The sequence below is a fragment of the Abrus precatorius genome, unplaced genomic scaffold (assembly GCF_003935025.1).
Source record: "Abrus precatorius isolate BTA unplaced genomic scaffold, Abrus_2018 Scaffold10, whole genome shotgun sequence".
Classification (NCBI taxonomy): Eukaryota; Viridiplantae; Streptophyta; class Magnoliopsida; order Fabales; family Fabaceae; genus Abrus; species Abrus precatorius.
In genome coordinates, this window is record NW_020874292.1 from 9,876,975 (window position 1) to 9,900,881 (window position 23,907).

Genomic DNA, 23,907 nt, shown 5'->3' on the forward strand with positions numbered 1-23,907 from the left:
GGGGCATTTAAGGGGCTTCAACGCTCAGAAACTTCATTTTCTTACCAGACAACTTCTTTCTTTCTCTTTTTCTCTATTCTCTCTCCTATTACTCATAGAGAAAACTTCCTCAAAACTGAATTCCTTCTCGATCAAAGCGAGGTCTTCCATCTAATCGAGGTCTAGGTGAGTTCTCGGAGCTTAGTTCTCATTTTTTATCTTGTTTCTTCTCTCTCTTTCTCAAGGAACTTAAATAGGGTTATTTTGAGTAGATCTAAGCCAATCAAGCTGTATTCCACACCTAAAACGGTCGATTTCTCTACGGAACTCACTAGGAGTATTATTTGGAACTCATTCCAGGTGAGGGGAGCTTACTTTATTTGATCTAGTTCATTTAATAGAAATCGTGATGTGTATATAAGTTATTTCATTCTAGCTAAGAATAATGGGTTGTATGAGTTAACTTTGGACTAAAATCTAGATTTTGTGTAGTTAAGTAGATTCCTCTGCTGTTTGATGATTGTTTAGAAAATCGTACTGGAATACAATATGCTGGAATACCGTGATATACTAGTCGAGAGTGTTAATATGTGCTGGAATATTTAGTTATTATTTTGAGCTGGTTAGTCTTATTGGGTATTATGTACTGAAATGCTTGGTATTGCTGTTAGAATATGTATATAGTTGAGTTGTTGAAGCTGGGTGAAATAATATGTCTGATTGAAATTGTTGAAATTGAAAAGATAAAAATGTATTTATTGTTGTATTGCTGAGGCTGAAAACAAATATTTTGCTGTGCTGTAATATGCTGATTTAGCTGTGTTACATCCTATTCATTATCATCATTTAGAGCTGATTAGGATGCTGAGATGTGCTGTGTCTGGATACAGATATTGGGATGGGTCACTCCCAAACCAGAAAACAGTTCCTTTAGATTACTTAAGCTGTGAAACCAGATAGAAACTGAATCGCTGCATTTGCATTAGATGGGCTGAAAATGCTGCATTATTGTATTGAAACTGTGTAATGCTGTGTGCTAGCTAATATGAGCTGTTTAAATGATTTTACCTATATTTCATTAATAATGTAGTCGATTATATAAGCTAACCCTTGCATTTTGTTGTGTTAGTATGCGTGTGCTGCAATAATCGTACGATGATATGTGAGCAGAAAGTATAAGGAATGCATATACTTCTCAAGCTGAAAGGTTTGGCTGAGAGATTTTGGAGTTAGTATTTTGGAAGAGCATGAAGTGAACCATTTTGTTGGGTTAGATTTGAGTATTAGGCCTAGACTATTGGGTCACTAATTGGCCAAAAAATGTAATTACATTTTGAACTCTTGTATTTTGAGACCTTTACTGAATCATTATGTTGTAAATATATAAATTTTATGTAAATTTTGATATTACATGGAAATATTCAAGAAGTTTCGTTATTTTGTCAATGTGAAAACCGAAGTTCCATTTGCCATAAGGTTATGCTTTTAACCCATGTATATAAATTAAATAAATGAATTAAGAAAGGTAAGTAAAAATGTCACTAATTCTTTGTAAAAAAGGGGATCGTGACAATTGATCTCTTATAAGGGTTAGGAGGTCCTATGATTAGAACAAAAAGAAAGAAAGTAAAAAAAAAAAAAAAAAACTCTATATTAGATGGTAACAACTATGTTCAAAACATATAAGAACGTGAAAAGAAGAATGTAAAGTTAGAATATTGTGTTCTAATTAAATATTAGAGCATAAATAATTCATGTACTCTACATCATGTGGATGTTGATGCCTGATGAAGGGCATAAAAAAAGTATATATTTCATCTTGCATCGTTGTCCTCTCTCTCTCTCCACACACACATATATATACACCTCTTTCTATTATCATTAATTTTATATATATATTTAATAACTTTTCAATTGTTAGATTATTTGATTTATATGATTGAGATTTATATGTTTTGGCAAGTATCTATATCTCTTTAAGAATGAGACTTTTTTTCTTCTTGTATCTCTTTACTTTGCTCCTATGTGTTATTATACCCTATTTCTCTTTGCCTACTTTCTTTTTTTGTTCTCAATACACAAAATCAACTTCCTTAAAATGATTATTTAATTTTTTAAAATCATTATATGGTTTTTACATTTTAAATATAATAAGTTCTAACAATCAAATTTTTGTTCAATTTGAATAAACTTTTAGAAAAATTCTCATAAAAAAATTATATAAAATTAATAAAAATTATCTCGTAATTTAAAAATAAATTATACTTCTTTAAAAGTTTTGACAAATTTTTCATTTAATTTATATAAAATATGAAAAAATAAATTATTTTTAATTTATAAAAGAATTTTATTATTTTTTATACTAATTTTTTTTCTTATAAAGACTTTTTTAGAAGTTTATTCAAACTAACTCTCTATTCTAGTATTTTTACTATTTTTTTTTTCATTTGATATGTCTTTCAAACATGCACGATCAAATGACATTAATTATATTAAATTTAATAAAATAATTTCTTCAATTACTATTTATGAAAAATAAAATTTGATTAATTAATTGTTATTTAATAATATTATTATGTTGATCATAATATTTATTATATATGATTTAATAATATTTATTTATTTTTAAATAATGCAGGATGGTTTAGAATAAAGTAAAGTGATAAAATTGTAATTATTTCTTGAAATCATATAAGGTTTGTAAATTTAACTTATTTTATGAAAAATTAAATTATTAAATTTAACATCTGATATAATTTGATTGAATTCTTGTATATTCTGAAAACACAGCGGAGCTAGACATAGAAAATAAAGATAATTTGTATTCATATATAGCACTAAAAGAGGGCAGGTGCTACCTCTTGTTCAAGTATAACATGATTACTGAGGTTTAATCTGATTTATATAAAAATAAATGGAATATGATATCAGGAAGTTCTAAATTTATGAGAGCATAAGAATATCATCCACGAAAAGGATGTGAAGATGGAATATACATAAATATATTATACACTTACGATGTTGGACAGAAGTATACATAAATTAATCAAACTGCCGAATCATTGTCCACAAATGTGATTAAAACATAGAATAGTTGCTTTTCAAGAATAAAATAGATTCTCCACAAGCTTATGTCTCTTGCCCTAGATATCATGTATTTTCTTTCATGCCCTGAAAAGATGTCCCATTCAGTAAAGAATAATAATCATCTTTTGTTCTCTTTTGTGGTAATATATCATCGTTTGGCTTCTTTTAATTGGTAAGGATTGTAATTTGTGCTCACAATACTATTCTAATCCAGGCTCCAGGCCCACCAACAAAACAAAAGAATAAATGGACTGGGCCACACACAAGAGGCCTTTCCCATTGCAAACCCGTGATCTCTTGTCACATCAAACAAAAATTTGGCTTCCATGTATATTTTCATAGCTTGGTAGGTGTGTTTTTCTTTTAATATCAAATGTTTTTGGCCTATAAAATATTATATAAATAATTTCACCTTGTGTGTTTCTTCTGTTGTTTATTCCTATACCAGAAGAAGTCATAATGTCCCTTCTTCTCTGCAACCTCCATAGATAACAAAGGCCTGAGTCAAATGGCTCTCATGAAACCCTTCTTCCACTACACTTAAAAAGGCCAATGTTCTCCATTTCTAAGGATGTCACAATATTTGTTCTTCGGATGCATGGTGGCAGAGGCGTATGTATGATTTTGGTTTACGGTGGGGAGACAATGATAATTATTGCACAGTTGGGTTATTTTGTTTTTATCTCTGTTTTATGTTTTAAAATTTTAACTTCTTTGTTACGTTGTTATTGGTTGCTTCTAACATCTCATATTTAGTGTCGTGTCCACACAAATTTTACTCCTTGGATTGATAGTGAATCTTCTTTAGGATACAATAAAAATCTTTTATAGTTCACTTTTTCTAAACTTTAAGTAATGATAATAACAATAATAATGTTTAAATTTTTGAATGCAAGAAAAGAATAAATTTAAAGAGATGCAAATTAATTTTATTAAATGAAAAATCATATTATATTATTTTAAGTAGTTTTTATTTAATGAATAGTATATATTGATATTGTACTTGCCATCTTACATGTAGAGTTTTTTGCCAATATATAAATGAATTTCTTACTTAATCTCAGAAATTGTTAAGATTAAATGTTGTAAAATGACTTTGATGGTTTTTGAGAATATTTTTTGTTTATCAATTTATTCTTTTTGACCATTTACCATTAAAAAACAATAAGAAAATTTTAAAATATTATATTAAATTATGTGTTATTGATTGCATTTTAAATTATATTGTATATAGTGTGATATATATTTTTCTTTTGGTTCCTTATATTCTTATAACTTTTTATCTATCCATTTTTTCTTATCTATTCTATTTTAAAACTATCATCATTAGAAACTACCGCTATCAAAAATCATCATAACATCCTTCCTCTCTTTTCCAAATTTTCTAAAGCTTCTTTACTTTCACTAACAGATTCATCGTAAGGATCTACTCCTTCAAACTTGTACATGTGTTACTCTGACTAATTGCACTTATCTCAACTTCATAGGAACATGAGATTGATTAAGAACTTGCATTATTACCTGAAGTTTATAATAGTTTGTTTGAGCTGAGGTCCTTACCTATTAAGATGAAATAAAATTAATTTTAAAGATAGGAATTTTGATAATGGAAAGAGAAAAAAGAAAACCTAAAGAGAGAGAGAGAGGCCAATAAGAGAAAAAGGGTCATACAAGGTTATGATTGGTGAGTCAATTACAAAAACATGAACAAGAGACTTCCCTTGAATATATATATTTTTTTGTCAAAAGAAGGTGGTTGTTGCTGCTAATTTTTTTTACATCCTTGATTTTTTTCAATGTTGTTGTCGTTCTTCTTCTTTTGGCTTTAATTTTCAATTCATTATTTCCTTTTTCATTAAGTAGTTGCACTGGCTTCAACTTCATAAGAACATGAGATTGATTGGGAACTCACTATTACCAAGAGTAACAATCCTATGAGTTTGACTGGGGAACAAAGGAGGAGCACATTGCAAAGGTAAATATGATAATAAAAGCGAAGAAGCTCGAGAAGATTTAAAAATGAGAGGAAGTAATATTAAGAAAAAATGAATATAAATAAAATGTTTTAAGAATTTAGGAGAACAAAATGAAGAAAAAACTCATATAACATCATATACAACGTCATTATTGCTACACAATTTATTATATGTGTCACTTAACTTAACATCTTAATATTTTGTAATTAATTTTTAATGGTAAATGATGAAAATATTAAATTGATTATAAAAGGTAATCTTAGAAACTATCAAAGTTATTTTAAAATTTTAAGGATCAGAATGTTTGACCCTAATAATTTTAGAGAGTAAATAAAAAATTTACTTGTCAATATATTTTAATTCTTTTGTTAAAAATGTTAAATTTTTAAAATTTTTAAAAATTATTACATAATATGATTTTTTTATTTTATGCATTAAATAAAAAAAAGACTTATGCGATTAATGATTGTATATGTTAAATGACCACTATGAGTTTTTTTTAACTTCAAATTTTTTTTATATATATGAACCTTGAAATAATGAAAACAAATATGATGATTTCCTTGTGTAAAATGTTAAAAAATTGAATAAGAAAATTATTTATTTGATAATAGTAATTAATAAATAGAAGAAACTTTATTTATTTAATATATTAATTCCTTAAGATATTAAAATAAAAAATAAATTTTATTTTAATTTACTACTTAAAAAATAAGTATTTTAATATCATTTAAGAATATTATTATTATTATTATATTTTAAATAAATAGTAATATAAAATAAAAGATTCCATATTTTACGAACCTGTACACGGTACTTTAAATTAAACTAATACAAAATTTGAATTTAAATGAAGTAAAGCAACTCTTTAAATTAAATAAAATAACGTGTCTCTTCATGTTCCGATGATTTCACTCTGGAAAATATTACATGTACCACTGTCCTCACAAGGCTTTTCAATCTCACTTAAACAAATTTTGTACGTCTTTTTAATATATACCTTATTATATAATACAATCAATTATCCACTCGATTATAAAACGTTTAATTAATAATGTTGAGGTATATAACGGCGAGAAACTATAGAATTATCCGATTATATAATATCATTTAAAGAAATGCATCAGTATAATTGTTCTTATATTAATTAAACTTTGAGTAATTATGTTTCTTTTCCTTAAAAAAATTATATATTATGCTACATTCTATTTTATTATATAACTCTACTACGAAAAATATTAAATGAATTACAATTTATTTTATTTTATTTTTGTCAAATCACTGTTTGACAAATTTTTTATCAAAAGTATTTTTCTTATTAAGTTTTACACTTTTTTTTGTTAATATTTAAGAAAATTCAACGAGTTCAATATAGTTTTCATATAACAGTAAACGTTTGATATTTTTATAAAAGTTTTAAGAAATTGTCTCAACATTAAATAATGAAAATAAAACTCAAAATATATTCACTTTATATAAAAATATACAAAATATAAAAAATTCGCATATATTTCTTTTTTGATCTTGTTTTATTAAAAACTTAAAATGAATTAAATTGTGATGCATTTTAATTTTTTAGGAGAAGTTATATAATTTTAAAATGGAAAGGAGGGTGACATAGTATATACATTTTTTAGTGGTAGAGAACGTAATTTACTCAAAATTTTTAATTATCGTTAAGATTCACATACCTCTATAAGTATTGTTAATTTATTGATAAAATAGTGAATGAGTTTAATTTATATTTTGGGAGATAAAACCTTTTTATTGCATTGATGTTCTTATTAGCAAGGTTTAGAATTTAGGGTAGACATATTTTGTTTTTTTTTTTATTAAATGGATGATTATATATTGTATATATATATATATATATATATTTTATAATTTGAATATTTGTTTTAAATATTTAATGAAAAAGCTCAAATAAAAAAAAACTATGATACATTTTAAAGCGAAAAAAGCAAATAAGTGTTAAGGAAGTAGGGATAGAAATAGGTCAAACTGTTCAACATGAATTTACACTCTAATCATTTTAAAGCGTAATAATTTTATATTAATTTTATAACATAATATTGTATTAAATAAATTAAAATTTAAAATGAATAAAATCTTAAATTAAAAGAAAGAGTCTTGTTTGTTGGAAGTCTTTTACATGATTATTATTTGATCTATCTTGTATGAATAATATTGATTGTATTTGTGCGGTCTCAATTATATATTTAAATGAAATAAAATTTTGTAATTTTATTATACATATTTAAAGTGTTGAATTTTATTTTATATATTATTTATATATAAGTCTTATGACCTTTATAAGAACATATCTATTAGATGATTTAATAGCTTATTTATAAAAAAATTTAATAACTTAATAAAAGTTTCAATATAAAATAAGTCATTAAAAAGGTTAATAGGCCAAAACGTATTTTAATAAAATATTTATGATAGATAATAGTTTAAACTTTAAAATTATTAAATAAGTCAAACTTATTTATACAAAAATTAACTTAGCATATTTTCATTCTTTAAGACGGCAAATGAGAGAGCTTCAACATTTTTACTTTTTGAAGGCTTATTTTTAATATTTTAAGTATATCAGCTGAAACATTAAGATGAATAACGTAAACTTTCAATAGTAACATTTGATGAATTTTATGAGTTGTTCACTGCATGACTTTACAAATATGAGAATATATTATTTAGGTTAAAAATATTTTCAAGATCTACTATTGATTGATGTTAATAAGTATTCAATAATTTGTAAAATTAAATATAATAAAAAATAAAACGTGTTCAAATCCTAAAAAAATGTTTGATCATAAAAAATGTATGAATTAAAAAGAATAACTAATTATTAATTAATCATGTTTATATTATTTAAATTTTTTGACCTTCAGTATTAAAACAAATAAATAAAGAATTAATAAACAAATGAGACAATAATTAATCAAAAGTTTAATTCATCACTTTGTCGATATTGTAAATATGCTTTTACAAATAAGTCCGTTAAAGTCGTAAGAATTAAATTTAGCACAATTTTAAATAGAAAAATTTTCATAATTTATTTTGTTCAAAAGAAAAAGAGAAGGTAATATTTATCTTTAAACAATAATATGTATTCATAAATTAATAACAAAAATTTGAAATTGACACAGTAAACAACTATAGAATATTTTGAATATTCTAAATTTTTTAAAGAAACTAAAAAAATATAAGATAATTGATATGTATATTGTAACATCTTAATTTTTACTCCCTCCATATTCATGTGTGTTAGCACGATTTAATTTGTTTCAAAGGTAATTAAATGTATTTTTGCAAAATTTTACTATATTGGTAAAAGTATTTATTTTTATTTCGTTAAAATAATTCGTCTTTAAATATATGTTTGATTTATTTTTAAAAAATGAGATTTTTTAATACTTTGAATTATTTAGAATCCCTTAAGTATAATTGATTTCCAAATTTCTTATACACCAACAAAGGTGGTGTAGTGGTGTAAGGGCTGGTTTTTTACTTTGGACTTTGGGCCCCTGCATGATTTTAAACGTATGTGGCAATTCCTTGGTCTTCTTACGGACATCCTAATGTAGGTGGCAAAATCAAGTTATGCATGGTACATGTGGCAAAACCAAGTTATGCATTCTTTCTCCTTCTGCAAAGCTCTCTCACTCTCTCTCGGTTTGTCTTCTCTCTCCCTACCATTTTCTCTCATTTTGCAGCAAGCATTGTGCTAGAAACCAACCTCCTTCCATAGCCAAAAACCTTGAACACTCTCCCCTCCATTCTTTGAGCAAGATTTTCCTACTTTTCCTTCTACAAAACTTGAAATAGCAACCTCCATTGCACCAAGGAAACTCATTTCTTTTGCCCTTGCATGTTGAAAGGAGTGTGTTGATTGTTTTCTAAACATCCAAGCAAGGTAAAAACACTATTTCATCTTTCTTTCTCAATGTTTTCACCAATCAAAGAAAGGAGATGAAGATTTTGCACCTCCTCCATGAAAAAGCATGGATCTTTCTGCGTCCAGCCACTGAGTGAGTCAATTTTTACCATCTGAACGTATTTTGTTTGAGCTAACCTCTGCATATTTGGATTGTGCAGTGAAAGATCTTTCAAAAGCAATTGGTTTCACTCAAAACGGACACCAAAATCATAAGTTATAGTGAAAATGGTGAGATCACTCCTTGTTCTGCGTTTTCAGTGTTTCAGTAGCAAAGGAGACTGTTTTTCTCATTTCCGTGATCTCCAAAACCTGACATGCAACATCCTTATGTATTCTTTGAAGAATTATCTTTCTAACGGTGTATCTTGAGCTCGAATCCGACATCGTTTGCCCCCTCTATCGCATAGAATACGTTAGCACCTTCATTTCTACGTTTTCTGCAGAAATAGTGTAAAGAAATAATTTTTACGCCCTCTTTATTGATATGTTTCAACCTGAAAAATTAATTTTTGTAAACTAAATGAAAACAGCTTTCCAACGCATATTTTTATGTAAATTTTGAACTTCGTTTGAATACCTTACGAAATGAATTACAAAAAATGGTGCAAATCTGAAAAAACTACGTGAACAGAAGTGAAGTTTGATTTTTCTGCACTTTCCTGTGCATGAAAACTTAATTTTTAAAAGTTTATTTTTACCCTTAGGATCTTAGCTTTGTAACAAAATTTGCGGATCGTGATTTGGACATCGTTTGAATCCGTTACACTTAATTTTACAAACATTGCGCAAATCTGAAGTTTTTCTGGTTTTCTGCAATAAGTGCATGGCTGTTTCTAAATTTTTAAAAATACTAGCTCTTGACACCAGAAAGCCCAAGAAAAAGAACCTGCGAACTACCTCACTCACCGAGGTAAGGGGGAGGAGGTATTTCAAGTAAACAGCAAGAAAGGAAATGAATCAAAGAGGGTTGTCCCTTAACCCTGAGGTCTAGAACACATGTATTAGGAGACATGTGGTGTTGGAGTTACATGTTGACATTTTTATATTTACTTGAGACTTTTGATGTTTTAAAATATAATTATGAGTATATTTTGATTTTGACGAATTTTGATTTTTGGTTGAAAATTATTTTACACTTGATGTTTGAGTAAGTATTGCTTTGTGAAAATTGTAAATTATTTTAAGTGAACTATTTAGTCAAAGCTTGTCGAAAACCAAAGATCAATTAAATGAAATGTTTTATCGAAATGTCCAATATGAGTAATATCCCTGGTATATTTGAAAGGATATCTTATGTGTTGTGCTCTTTGAAAATATATGGTTTGGCGCATCTGTTGTGTGAAGCACTAAGAATATGCATATAGGCATATGCAGGGTGAGTGGACACCATTTGTGAACTTGAGCCCTTTGAGAGTGGAAAATGCGTAATGATACGCTGAGAGTAAATTGGTATGTAGGTATATGCGCTCTAAGGAGTTTGGCCATGGTTTCAGCTTTAACCATGGGTTCAATAATTGAATCCAATGACTAAAAGTAAACCTTTGTAAAAACTTTGTTTTCTTTCTTTTTTGAAAATAAATGAGTAGTGTAACTCTAGTCGGGTAATGGTTGGAACTCAAGGAAAGAGACGAAGCTAGTGAGCTTGGAACACTTAGAGAAAGTGCATTGAAGCACGGATATAAGTACTTGCCAAGTGAAACTCCAAAAGTGTGCATGACTATTCAGAAGGCAAATGTGTGCGAAATCACACTCCTCTGTGAAGGAAGTCACGAGGTTATTTTATAACTGCTGTTGGTGAAAGATAGGGAGGACCTCGACGTCTAGAAGATTTAATGGAGTTGGGTGACTTACCAATAGCCCTATGAGTGTCCTAGGCCCCGGAACTCTGGCTGGGAGTCTCCACGCGATGCTCCTTTATCCTGACCTTCTCCTGAGGCTTATCTTGTTGGTCGAGTTAGATCAGTCGGTGGAGCTTAGAGTGCGAAATGTAGGCTGACTAGTGAAACTCCTAACAACTTCCGAACAATAGGATTGTTATGGATCCAGAGTCGCATAAGCATGAAAATAAGATTTTGCCAAATCAAGAATTATCATTTGCATTAATCATGCATCATGTAATTAGACTTGCATTTTGTTAGATTGTAAAAGTTACAATTCTATTAATGTGATGTATGCTCGTACTTACTTTGTTTTATTTCTTTTCTGAAAAATATTTACTTGAAAATATATCTCACTCCTTCTTTTCTTTGTTGAAATATGTTGTGGTGTTGGACATTTTCTTTTAGTTGTCACAGATCTTGAGGATGACCTTTCTCCGTCTTATGCTCCACGTTGAGCTTAATTTGAAGAGGATCCTTCAGATACCAAGGAGATAGAAGAGGACCCTTCCAAGGAATCCTGATCGATGTTTTGTTATTTCTTTTGTTGTCGCTGCTAAGAGACTCCTCTTGTTGTACGGTGGAGAATTCGATACTTTATATTTTATTTAGTAGCTTGGGTGTAATGTACTTTGTTTTGATACTCTGATGTTTGTGGATTGTATTTTAAGATTCTTGGATAAATTGCGGTTACTTTTGATAATTATGAGATTATTTATATAACCAGGTTTATTTTATCAGTTATCTTTTGATTTTTATTTGGATGGAATTAAATAGGCAGAAAAATTGGTTCTTCAATGCATTCAGGTAATGAAGGTGAACTCTGTGGGTTTGTCCCATAAGAGAGTTCTAGTTGAAGTGATAAACCACATGTTGTATCTTATACTATTAGTAATTGGATCATGAGTAGATGAAAAAGATTGGAGTTCACTTGTATAGTTATGTCAATACATGGTATGACTATATTATTCAAGTGATACTTACTAATGTTATGATTTTCTAAACTATGAGTAAATGAAGAAAACAAAATCTCATAAGTAATTATTAGTAATAAGAGTATGACATGAATCTTTATAAACTATTGCTTATTAGGTGCATGAAGAATCAAGATCCATGTCGTGACTGCGTGTCATTTTAAATTATATCAGAAGCAAGTTTCTCAATACTCAAGAATGATAATGGCATCCATAAACCAGGTTGAATAATCCTATGCACTCATGTTTCAAAAAAAAAAAAAAATCCCATTTGGTCCAAGACTCTTAATAGCAATCTGTATACATTACACGTTAAGTTATTTAAAAGTAGTAGGATTGTCGGTCATGGTCGTCATCGCCATTACATATATCACTGAAAAAAAGAAAAATATGAGAAATAAGATAAAAATTCTTTATAATAATAAAGAAAAGTTAATTAATTAATCAACTACAAATGTGTTTAGTATATGGTCACTTCACTGATCACTAGCTATTAGTTAACATTAAACCTCCCTCTAATTACAATCATCTCAATGATCCATGAAAATTGATTTATAAGATGATGGATATGCAAGCATTTATCGTTTAACTAATTTTATAAGTTCTTTTATATAATTTTATTATAAAAGAGTTTTTAATTTATATATATATATATATATATATATATATATTAACATTTAAATAATTAAATATAAAAAAGAATCAAATGCTGAATTGAAACATAAAACAATTTATTTAAAAAAATTATAAAAAATCACACGTAGAATTTTCTTTTTCGGTTTTAGAATATCATAGGCTATATGAAAATGAAGTAAATGTTTGTCTTGCCTCAGAGAATATGCAGAATGAAGTGGTTTGAGGTCAGCAGTTGTAGCTTTCAGTGGTGTGGACTCATTCTCTTTCGTTTTCGATTATTTTATTTTATTTTTAATTTCGTAACCCCGTTTTCTAGTAATTATATAATACATGATGGGGGAGTGTAGAATTTTATGATAAGATTTAGAATGTAAGGGAATGAAAGATAACGTTTCTAAGGTTGAGCTTGGCAGACATTTTATCTCAAATTATATTGTCACTACGTGAATGAGAGAGAGAAGTTTCTAGTCTCCATTCACCTTTTGTCTTGCTTTCTGTACCATATCATGGGGCCCATCACAGAATTGAACCAATTTTTTTCTTTTCTCGTTTGTATTCGTTAATCGAAGTTCATACTAGGTTTAATTGATCTGCATTTATAGTTCTGCTTCACTCTTGTTCCCATTATTTGGTGCTAAAGTCCCTCCCTCATACGGTAAATGTTATTATGGATGATGTGATTTTAAACTGAAACAAAATTTAGGCGCAGAAATATATATAAGTTTTTATTTTTATTAAGTAAAAGTTTTGTTTTAATTATTCACATGGAAAAGATTGATGTTAAATTAAAGAATTATAGAAGTGAATATTTCATTTTAGTAACCACGATTGCAAGTGTAATTTCATGGTTTTTGACGTTTTAACAACTGTATTGTGGATTTGTCTGTTCTTTTTATATGCAATCTCGTAATTTTACCAAGTTTAAACCAAACAGTACGGTTAACAACTACAATACAGTACAGTTATCCAACTAACGAAATCTTGATTTTCTGCTAAAAACTAACGTTTGCTATATGCAAATATTGGTACAGATAAAGTAGGAGAACTTTTTAAAAGAAAATAATAACGATGGAATATTTTGAGTGATAGAAACAGTGGAAGTACGTTTCTGTACCCTTTTTTCACTCTCCTTTCTCGATCAATGCCATAATTACCCGTGACCGTTTTTTCACGTGCATTTTTTTCGTCAATTACAACCTCAAAGACCACGAAGTAGAGGATTGTACTGGACTCAAGATCATGCTCGCTTATCCTTAATACTTGCATCAATGGCCATTGTTTAAGACACTTTCTCAACACTTCCACTTCTGCAAATCTCTCTATCTCTATGAACGCTCTTGCATGCAAAAGCAGCCTTCACTCTCTTCAAACACTTTCTCCACAATAAACATCAAATGTCACTCTTTAACACTTAAGTAGCAAATTTCCTACTGTTTTCTAAGATGGGAGTCTTACGTTTGTTTTTACTCTTTTGGGTTTTGTCAACACTGTGTTCCACTATCAAATGTGGTGGTTCTGATTCTGATGTATATGTGAAATTCTTGAAGGCCCCTCATGCATTCTCTCACTTGAACTCAGCAACATTTGCTTTTGAAATTCTTAATTCTAGTCGTGGCAACCCTTGCTCAAATTGCAGCCTCACTTGCAAGGTTCGTGTGTGTGCTAATTAGTTTGGGAAGTTGGTAAATTAGTTATGGCCCTTAACTTCGCCAGTAACTGAATCATTTTTAATTGTGAGATGTTACTACTTCATGTTATTTGCTTTTATATTTATTTGATGTTCTTTACTAATTTCAAAGGGCTGACACGTTTTTATGCAAGACATACTAATCGAAACTCCACAAGAAATTAAATCACCAACTTTATTCATTTCTATATTAGTATAGCTTGGGTATGTGCAGTTGATTTTCTTAATCTTTATTGGAAATTTGTTTGGGGGGGGGGGGGGTTGGATTATTGATTATCATGTTGTAGCTGACTACTCTGCTATGCTTGTATGTAGCAGTAGAATTGAAGTGTTAGTTCAAGGTGTTAATTTCTATTTTTTTTTCATTGTGGGTGGGGGTTAACAAAAGCTATTCTGATAATTTTACAAAACCATGTATGCAGCTGGATGATGGGATCGCTTCAGTTTGTACAAATAGAAAAGTTACATACAGAAGCTTGCAGGATGGAAATCATACTTTTGAAGTCTGCACCAGACATCAAGGGCTTGGCTGTGCCACCTATGACTGGACTGTTGGTTAAGAAACCATACTTAATTCCTTATGCTTGTTATCAGTTAGTTATCCCTTATGAGATTTGGCCCCTTTTAATTGCTGATGTGTCGTTGATGAATCAAGTCACGGTCATGTGCCTTTGGAATGAAAAAGTTAAATGTAGAGTCTTTTGTGTAAATAATGAAGCATAGAACACAAGAACAAGAATAAAATGGCCTATGTCACAAATGTAATGGCCAAAATCAGTCTTGAGTTGAAAAATAACTGCACCTTAATGAATAACTAGTTTTTGTTAACATCTTGGTCACATCACATGGAAATGAGGGAAAGTACATGTATTGCTTCAAGTACATGTATTGCTTCAATATTCTATCTGAGGGAATTGAGATTCATATAAATTTGTTCATTGAATACATATTTAATGTATCACAGTATTACTTTTTTCAGATACAATTCCCCCAACAGCATATGTTACAGCCTCCACATCTTTCACAAGCTCTTTAAATGTGTCAGTCAACATATCTTTCACTGAACCCTGTATAGGTGGAGGAGGTTTTGGATGCAAATCTGTGAATGCCTGCAATGTAAGTAGGTGTCCGTCTAAAATCACTTAGCTCAAATTTTGATGTCTTTCTTATTATGCATCCATTGCATGATCAACTAAGACCTTTCATATGATTTCCCCCTCTCCCTAATGGAGAGTTGCCTATTCACTTCTGTATCTTGTTTCCTTCAATCGTCATAATTTGCCAAACAACAGATATATTAGGAGTTCTTACTGGCAAAATACATGGTGGGTTTTACACACATGTTTAATCAAAAAGAATTTCTTCCAAGCTGCTTCTGTTGTGATCGTTGAAAATGAAAATTTCTTATTTAGCCAGAAACAATAATATAATGTGGAGAGGGAGCCTGATAAAGTAGTATTGTGTTAACATAATACTGAATCAGTTTTTAACATTCTGCTACTGTATTTCTCTACAGCTTCTTGTCTATGGTGCTGGCCAGGTTGTACCATCTTCCTTTAGCATTTTGCAGCCAAACCTTGTGTATTCTCTTCTCGTTAGTTTGTCCTCTACCGTTCAATATGGCCGGGCAATCCTTGTAATGGATAGGAATTTCTGCACTGACATTGCTGGCAACAGCTTTACAAGAATGCCAAATTCAACTGTTTATATACATTTTGGTGAGTGTTTAACATTTATTATGTCATATTGGTAGATATCGCTTGCAATAACTGATGCATCATTTGTCTGATTACTTTATACACATACAAGTGCGTGTGGTCTTGAGATCGTGGCACAGCTTTGCATTCTTGATTTTTAATCCAATAGAATTTAACAGTGTTATCATGTGAAGATTTTTACGCCTCCAAACATAAGTAAACTTTACTAAGAACAAATTCTATATCAGTTTTTATGTTAAAAAACTTGATTTACTTCTATGGGGGTGTGATCCACAGACAGAAGAAAGGTTTACGTCAACATCAGGACTCGTGTACCAGAAAAGCTACTTCAACTTGACCGAGAAACTAGAACAGTACAAGCCACTAACGAATATAACAGACTAAAGATGTATTTGTACTTCTCAGCTCCAGTTCTAAATTCATCTACAGAAATTTTGAATTCTCTCAACATTAGTCAGGGTTCACTTCTTCCAACTGATATAAACAGTCTTGGAAATCGGAGATTTGGATTCATGGTTAGTTGATTCATGAATAAGATATGTTTTATATAAATACTTATTTCAAGTGTAACTCTTCTGCTTACACTTTTTTTGGCCAACTCTTATTTCAGCTTGTTAATATCTCCTCTACTGCTATAATCTCAGTTGACTTCAATTCAGAGTCTATAATAACCAGACAAGGGACTCAAGTTTCTCCAATTTCATCAGTAACCTTCCTTTATGGTACATGTTATCCACCAACCAACAAGAAAGCATTATTTATATTTATATGCTAATGTTAATATGTATTTGGTTTCATACACTCTTGTCTTGAGAATTTAGAGATTTCTTGCTCTCTGCTGACATAAACCTGTATGGAATTTAGATAATAAGAGGCCTTCCGTGATGTTGAGTACATATAGCATGAGGACAAGAGAACAAAATATCCAGATATTAATCAAATTTGTGAAGCCTGTTTTTGGCTTCAACACCTCTTGCATATCAATTTCTGGGGGATTGCTAAGAAGGTAAGTATTTTGTAGGCGTTCATATGTGAGATATTGTATAGTCTGTAACCATACTAGTGTTTCGATATGTCTGTACTTGTAAATATCTATTTCTCTCAACATGAACATACATCATTTAACAATGGAGTAGTTCACTGATGTTGAATTCTGAGAAAGCCAAATGCCAGCTGATAGTTGATCCTTTCTCTTGCAACTTTTTTTCTGTTTAGTTTCCACAAAATTAAATGGAGCACATACGTTGTTGAGTTACAAGCAGATGATGATCTAGTATTTGTTAGTGTACCTGAGAATGTAACCCGAGATGTTGCTGGAAACAAAAATCTAGCTTCCAATGTTCTACAAGTGAGGCACTGTAAGATATTTTTTATTTTTATTTATTATTTATTTTTGGCTATTGTGTTATTATTAGTACTAATTTATGCTTCTCTGATGATCATGCCTAATCCATATATTGTTTATATTGATTTTCTTTTATTGTTTATTGAATAAAATCGTTTAACAAAATTATTCATAATTGATAACATATTTATGCTTGCATGAATCGTGCAGACTCTGTACCTCTTATCTCTTCTGTGGTTTCTGCATTTGCAACTGCTTCTTTTGTGCTGACATCAATTGCTGCGGGTCTGCTTACCATCTCAACTGCGAGCCTTCAATCTGTCTGTACATTTATGAGATCGTCTTCTTTCTTGATCGTTGATCCATCACGGAATCTTTTTGTGAGATACCTAACTTCAACAAAATGCTAGTTATCACCCCACGAATCTGAGTGCAATTTCTTCATGTTTATGCATGGAGTTGTTTTTTGAATGGAAAAACAGCAATATACGTATAATTGAATATATTGGCTGATAAATATTTGATTTATATTAACTATTTAAATTTTCATTTTCTACGACTAAATAAACTGAAGGTTGCATATGAGACAGTCCTAGACGCCATGCTTATAATAAAGTAGCAAAGAGTATGGATAAGAACCTTGGTGTCGTGGTTAGAGAGCCCAAGCCTTATAAACCCCATATTGGAATCCAATACTTTTAATGTGAGACTCAAGTCTCCATACCTTACAATTGGATCCTAACATCCTACCACGCTCATGGTGGAAGTCTTTGATACCAGTTAATATGAACCTTGGAAGAATCACACCACAGAAGCTAGTTGTAGTTGGAGAGCACAAAGCCTTGCAATTGGATCCTAAGAGAGTATCATAGATTCTTCTTGAAAATTCTTAAATTCAAGGCTAGAGGTCAATGTTTCTTGTAGGAATAGACAGAATGTGCTTCAGAATTTACTTTTCTTGAATTTTGGTTAAAATTAAATTCTTTCTTCCAGTATCTTGACCATTTATGAAAATTACAAAAATACCTTATGTTCTTGTAGTGGTTATGGTGAGATTGGTAACATTGATGAGGTCAATTTTGTCAATCCTGCAGAGAATTATGAGTCATATTCAGGTCTTTGCACTATCTAGATGGTTAGCAGTTACGTTGCCGGTTGAATTTTATGAATTTGCTAGGCATTTGCAATGGACCATACCTTATTTTCCTGTGCCATGGGAAGCTGAACACATGAACTTGTTCATGGTAGGCTCTAGTCCTTTTGGGAGCTTTAACTTCATCACCAAAGCCTCAGCAACAATCCCAAACACACGGTTGAACAAGAATTTGAGTTTTGCTGCTTCAGTTTATGGATCACCACTTACTTCTTTAGAGTACCAGCAATATTTTGAGGTGAAAAAAAGTTAGTAGTGCATAGAAAGTTAATTTATTATCTACTGTGATGAAAAACAGTCAAAATCCTTAATTAAAAGTGCATATTTGCAGAGCCAAAATATGAAACCAGAAGCTGAATATATTTTGGATTCACAACACTACAGTGGGTAAGTTATACATGTTTTAATGCGTTACAATATTATATTTATGAAATTATAGTTTTCATACACCTTTTCTTTCACTCTTTTCAACATACTCTCTAATTAACATCTCTTTTATGCCGCTGTGCTTTCTTAATCTGTAATTTTAACTGAAAATTGTCAACTTAGCAGATGATGTTTTACTTGTCAGCGCATGCTTTACTAACTTTCAAAGAGAGGTGTGAGAACTGAGAAAGGAAGGTTAGAAAATATGTATTGCTGCAAAGACTGACCGATATTGTATGTTTAATAATTAGATTAAATCAGACATTACAAAAAAATGTTAAGTAAAAGAAATGCAAGATGCAGGAAAAAAATGTGATGAATTCATCATTAGTTTATTCATACAGTAATTCAAATTTTATTAAATAGTGTGCATATTGTTTTACATTATTGTGAACTTAATTTTTGTTTTTTATTTACTTAGTTTTTTTCATCTGTGAAAAATAATAGAATGGCATTCCATGAGATAAAATCATAACACGCCCCCCGGTATCAAACTATAATTAACTGGTTAATCTAATAATTCTATGTTCAAATGATTGAGCAATATTTGCTTGCTTATAATCTACTATCAGATTGGTTATTTTTTTCTTACAGATGGACAGAATTTTATAGAAGCATGTTTTGGTTAGCTGTAATCTGTGGTGGTTTACTGGTTCTGCATGCTTTTCTCCTCATAATCCTGAAGTTCGGGAAGAGAAATTCTGAGAAGCGTAGAATACATGGAGCACTCACATTCCCAAGATTTGAGATATTTCTTATATTTCTTGCTCTACCTTGTATTTGCAAGTCCTCTGCCGTCCTTATTCAAGGTAATTGAAATGTTATTATTTGTCACCTAACCATTTTTTTTTTTTTTTTTTGTGATCAATAGTATGTGAAACCAAAAATAAAAATGTGTCAGGTTATTAGACATATGCAGTATATATTAGTTGTTTCAAACCATTAGTGTGGTCAAAGCATGCTATTAGCTAGTTGAGTATTTAGTCTTTGTCCAAACCACCAGGTAGCGGGAGATATTCAGGAAAAATTCTGTTCCACATTCATTTTATCATCCTATTATTTCATCATGTAACCAGTAATTGGTGTTTTGATTATTGCACCATCTCATTATACAAGAGTTAAGTTTGACAAGCTCTCGTATGGATGCTTTTGTTATTGTTCAGTTTAAATTACTAGCTATGAAGAATGCTAGCAAAACAGTCTTTTGAAAACATTCATTGTGATTGATCTGTACTTTAAAAGTTCAAAGCACTTGCCTTGTAAATTGATAACTTTCTAAAAATTGCTTTGTGGTTTTAAAAAAAGAACCAATTAGAAAGAGTGTGTTACTAGCATTCCTCTGTACGATGACTGGGTTTTGAAGTTACCTTTTATTCTATTATATTAACAACAAAGTTTTCATGTGAAATAGACTAGAACTCAAATAGGTTGAAATGTTGAGTAAATCTTTAGTTAGTACTTTTTAAGAAGGAAATGTGTGGTGGAAAATTTAGAATATTACAGGCTTTTCACCATGGGATGACAAAGCATGTTTGTGATCTTGGCGATGCATGGAGAAAAGGTGCATTTTTTTTCCTTTTGAGAGAAAAAAATCTGAACTGATGACAGAAGAGTCTGTACTTCATGTTTTCCTTTGGTTGCGTTGCTGCCCATACTAAATATCTTCCCTTGTATGAGTTGAACCCAAAGATATTCCTATTATTAATCTAATCCTTTCTAATTTGACTACTGCTGGTCTAAATGTGTAGTTATTGACAATATATTTGCTTGTTTGTTGAAAGTCCTCCACACAAGAGAAGATGGGTCTTTATTCTCCATGTTGTGGAAAGGAAAATAGAAAATCTTAAAAACATATGCTTTTGGTCTTTATTGCATGGTTATTTTCATTATCAGAAGTTCAAGACCTCTTTGATGCAATGATTAGGTTGACTTTTTCTCTTTTGGTTGTATGGCCTTAGGGAGAGTTCCTTCAGGAGTGGCAGTTGGCATTCTACTGTTGGTTTTTGTGTGCATTGTGCTTCTAGCTTTGTTCTTGTTCCTCTCAGTTGGAATTACATTTGGAAAACTGCTTCAATACAAGGAAGTTCATCAAGAAGGTGAGACATATCACTGGTATCAAGAGCTTGTAAGAGTAACTCTGGGGCCAGGTAAAAGAGGCCAATGGACATGGAATGAGAAAACTAGGTCTGTTTATCTGACCATCTTTGGCCCACTGTTTGAAGACTTAAGAGGCCCTCCAAAGTACATGCTTTCACAGATATCTGGTGGTGGCATTGGCAATCTTCCAAGTCAAAGAGAGCGCATCATCGCTTCTGATGATGAAACAGAAGATGCAGAGGCACCTTTTATCCAAAAGCTGTTTGGTATTCTTAGAATATACTATGTGCTTCTTGAATCCATAAGGCGCGTCTCGCTCGGAATATTGGCAGGTGCCTTTGTTCAGACTCAATCTTCTAAGACTCCAGTGATCATTATGCTGTCTATGACCTCTTTTCAGCTATTCTTCATGGTGCTAAAGAAGCCATTTATAAAGAAAAAGGTTCAATTAGTTGAGATCATCTCACTCACCTGTGAAGTTGTCTTATTTGCTACTTGTTTGGTGCTTTTGAAGAAGGACTTTTCGGTGAGAACTGAGACTAAATTTGGGATTTTTATGCTAGTGCTGTTCCTAGTGGGGTATTGTGCACAGATCATTAATGAATGGTATGCTTTATATATACAAACAAAGATGCTGGACCATGAGAAAAACACACTTCTAAAAGGTTTGAAAATTGCTTCCATTGGGTTTCTTTTGTACTTCATCCCTCAAAAGTGCATCAAAAACTTGGAAAAGATGCTACCACAAGGGAATGAAGAAACTCAAGACACGTTTTCGAGTGCTGACAGATCCAGGAGCTCAGGTACACCTGATAGACCATGGTTGAAACAACTGAGGGAACTTGCAAAATCTAGCTTCGGTAGGGAAAGAGGTGGAGCTGTAAATGACCCTTCTACTAGTGGCACTACCAGATGGAGTGACTTCTGGGGAACCAAAAGGAGTGGAGGCTCATCTTCTGATTTCAAGTCAAAACCAAGTTCTTTGTACAATGATTTGGAAGCCATTTTTGCATCCAAGTGAAATTATTAAGTCGTAGTTCTGTTTATTATATCTAGATTATTTGTAATGTTTTTTTCAGTGTATTTGCACATTATGGTTGCTCATGCCTTATCATAAAATGTCATCACATTTAACAAATTGGATTTGGATCTTTTCCTTTTAATAAAAAGATATGGTTATATTAGAGAGAAAGACTTGAGTTTTATTGCACAAAAGTTCTTTAAGATATCCATACAAATGGACAAAAAATGAACTATTCCTCACGTCAAAGTGCTAGCTGCAGGAGGTGTATGCTCCTTACTCTTTCCACTCCCTTTGTAACGGTAAGAATTTTTGGAGAAACACTCTCTCTTGCATATTTAATAGGGAGCAGCTATTCGGTATGAATTTCTTTGCACCAAATGCGGTGAAATACTATTTGACCAATCACTAGAATGCAATCACCAAGGAAAGACCACAAATTTGCTTTTCAAATTTTGACCAAGCCCCTCGTTCAAGGAGTGTTTTAATATTATGTGACCTTGATTCGCCTTTGGACTGTCCCTTGACTTGGAAGAATTGAGCTCCACCTTCTAAGTTTACTGCCATTTTCACTTGCTAACTACCTATGAAGCATGTACATTAGTGATGAATGGTCTTCTTATAAGGAAGATGACGCTAGTAAAGCTAAATTTATGAAAGATATATTATTGAATGATATTTGGTGAAACAAAGTTATTATATATAATCTTTCACTAGTCTCATCTACGATGTTTTTAGAAAAATGGATAAGGAAGCTTCATTTTTCCATTTAATGTATGAAATATGGAATTCAATGATTGAAAAAGTCATATAAGAAAGACGGAAAGTAAAGAATCAAACTTTTATAACATTGTGCACTCCATATTAATTGAACGCTGGACAAAGAGTGACATACCTCTCCATTGTTTAGCTCATTCTTTAAACTCAAGGTAATAAATTATATTCATAAATAATATTTTTAATGCTTAAAATTCTTAGTTACATTTCTATAGGTTATTATAATCATTTTTTTTAATATTGTAGATATTATAGTCATGAATGGCTAAGTGAAGATTCTAATAGAGTGACTCTACATTAAGATATGGAACTTATTCATGAAAGGATGAAAATGCTTCAAAAGATGAGTTTGCAAACTTTTCGGATGCAAGAGAAGATTTTGATGATATTGATTCTTTAAGTGATCGAGGCAAGATGGATGCAAAATCTTGATGGCTTGTTCATGATGCTTATGCTCCAATACTTCAAAAGGTTTTTCTTAAACTACTTGAACAACCATATTCTTCTTCATGTTGTGAAAGAAATTAGAGCACTTACTATTTTATTCATTCAATGAAGATAAACAAGATGACACCACTTAGGGTAGAAGATCTAGTGTTTGTTCATAACAACCTCTATCTTCTTTCAAGAAATTCTCCACAATATTAATTGGATCACTAGATGAGGGTGAAATGCTTGAAGTTGCTAATTTGTCACTTGATGAACCATAGTTAGAGATTGTGTTTTTGAATTATGATGACCAAGGAGGTCACAATCCTTATGAGATTTGATTCATTTTATTTTGTGACTTTTTTTTTTTGTAAAGAGACAAATTTTTGCATTGTGAAATTATGCCTCTTAATTTTCTTTGTTAGGGTATCATATGAAAATTAGATTTTTGTCATGTTAATCATGTGTGTGTGTTTATATATATATATATATATATATATATCTATATATATATATAAGCAGTGTTCCAATGTCATATATTTTAGACATCAGCTGTGTGTCTTAGTGTCTGTGTCAAGTCCAAAGCACGTGTCAAAGTGAGTGCTTCGTAGCTAACTACTAACCTTGAGAGTATTGGAATCTTATGTTTCTTAAGAGTGCTTGATGTCTAATTTAAAAAGTTTAATTTTTTTTTCTAGTCGTTTAGGCAATTTTACTTGTTAGAACTTGAGCTTCTAACCTTTGCTTTTCAAATGCACTTGAGCATGAGGTCTAAACTT

General features: G+C 30.6%; 1 protein-coding gene across 5 annotated transcripts; it reads left to right on the top strand.

Annotated features, from left to right (window-relative positions):
* Positions 1 to 13,627: 13,627 nt before the first annotated feature.
* LOC113874415 lies at positions 13,628 to 22,088 on the top strand. 5 transcript variants are annotated; one of them, XM_027512648.1, is made up of 14 exons: positions 13,678 to 14,124; positions 14,585 to 14,717; positions 15,142 to 15,278; positions 15,679 to 15,880; positions 16,157 to 16,395; positions 16,491 to 16,602; positions 16,745 to 16,886; positions 17,096 to 17,238; positions 17,436 to 17,605; positions 18,320 to 18,616; positions 18,710 to 18,765; positions 19,399 to 19,613; positions 20,763 to 21,566; positions 21,705 to 22,088. In XM_027512648.1, the coding sequence occupies exons 1-14, from the start codon at positions 13,918 to 13,920 to the stop codon at positions 21,920 to 21,922; spliced, it is 3,075 nt and encodes a 1,024-aa protein (XP_027368449.1). In that variant the 5' UTR covers positions 13,678 to 13,917; the 3' UTR covers positions 21,923 to 22,088. The 5 variants fall into 5 exon arrangements, with proteins under 5 accessions (XP_027368441.1, XP_027368449.1, XP_027368454.1 ...); XM_027512640.1 differs by having other exon boundaries at positions 13,628 to 14,124; positions 20,763 to 22,080; XM_027512653.1 differs by lacking the exon at positions 15,142 to 15,278 and having other exon boundaries at positions 20,763 to 22,080.
* Positions 22,089 to 23,907: the final 1,819 nt, after the last annotated feature.

What these genes read in the sequence shown, in the direction of transcription:
- LOC113874415 (XM_027512640.1), top strand. Translation starts at nt 13,918, where the DNA reads ATGGGAGTCTTACGTTTGTTTTTACTCTTTTGGGTTTTGTCAACACTG. An exon ending in AATCTGTGAATGCCTGCAAT is followed by an intron (nt 15,279 to 15,678) that starts GTAAGTAGGTGT and finishes ATTTCTCTACAG; the next exon opens with CTTCTTGTCTATGGTGCTGG. An exon ending in GATTCACAACACTACAGTGG is followed by an intron (nt 18,766 to 19,398) that starts GTAAGTTATACA and finishes TTTTTCTTACAG; the next exon opens with ATGGACAGAATTTTATAGAA.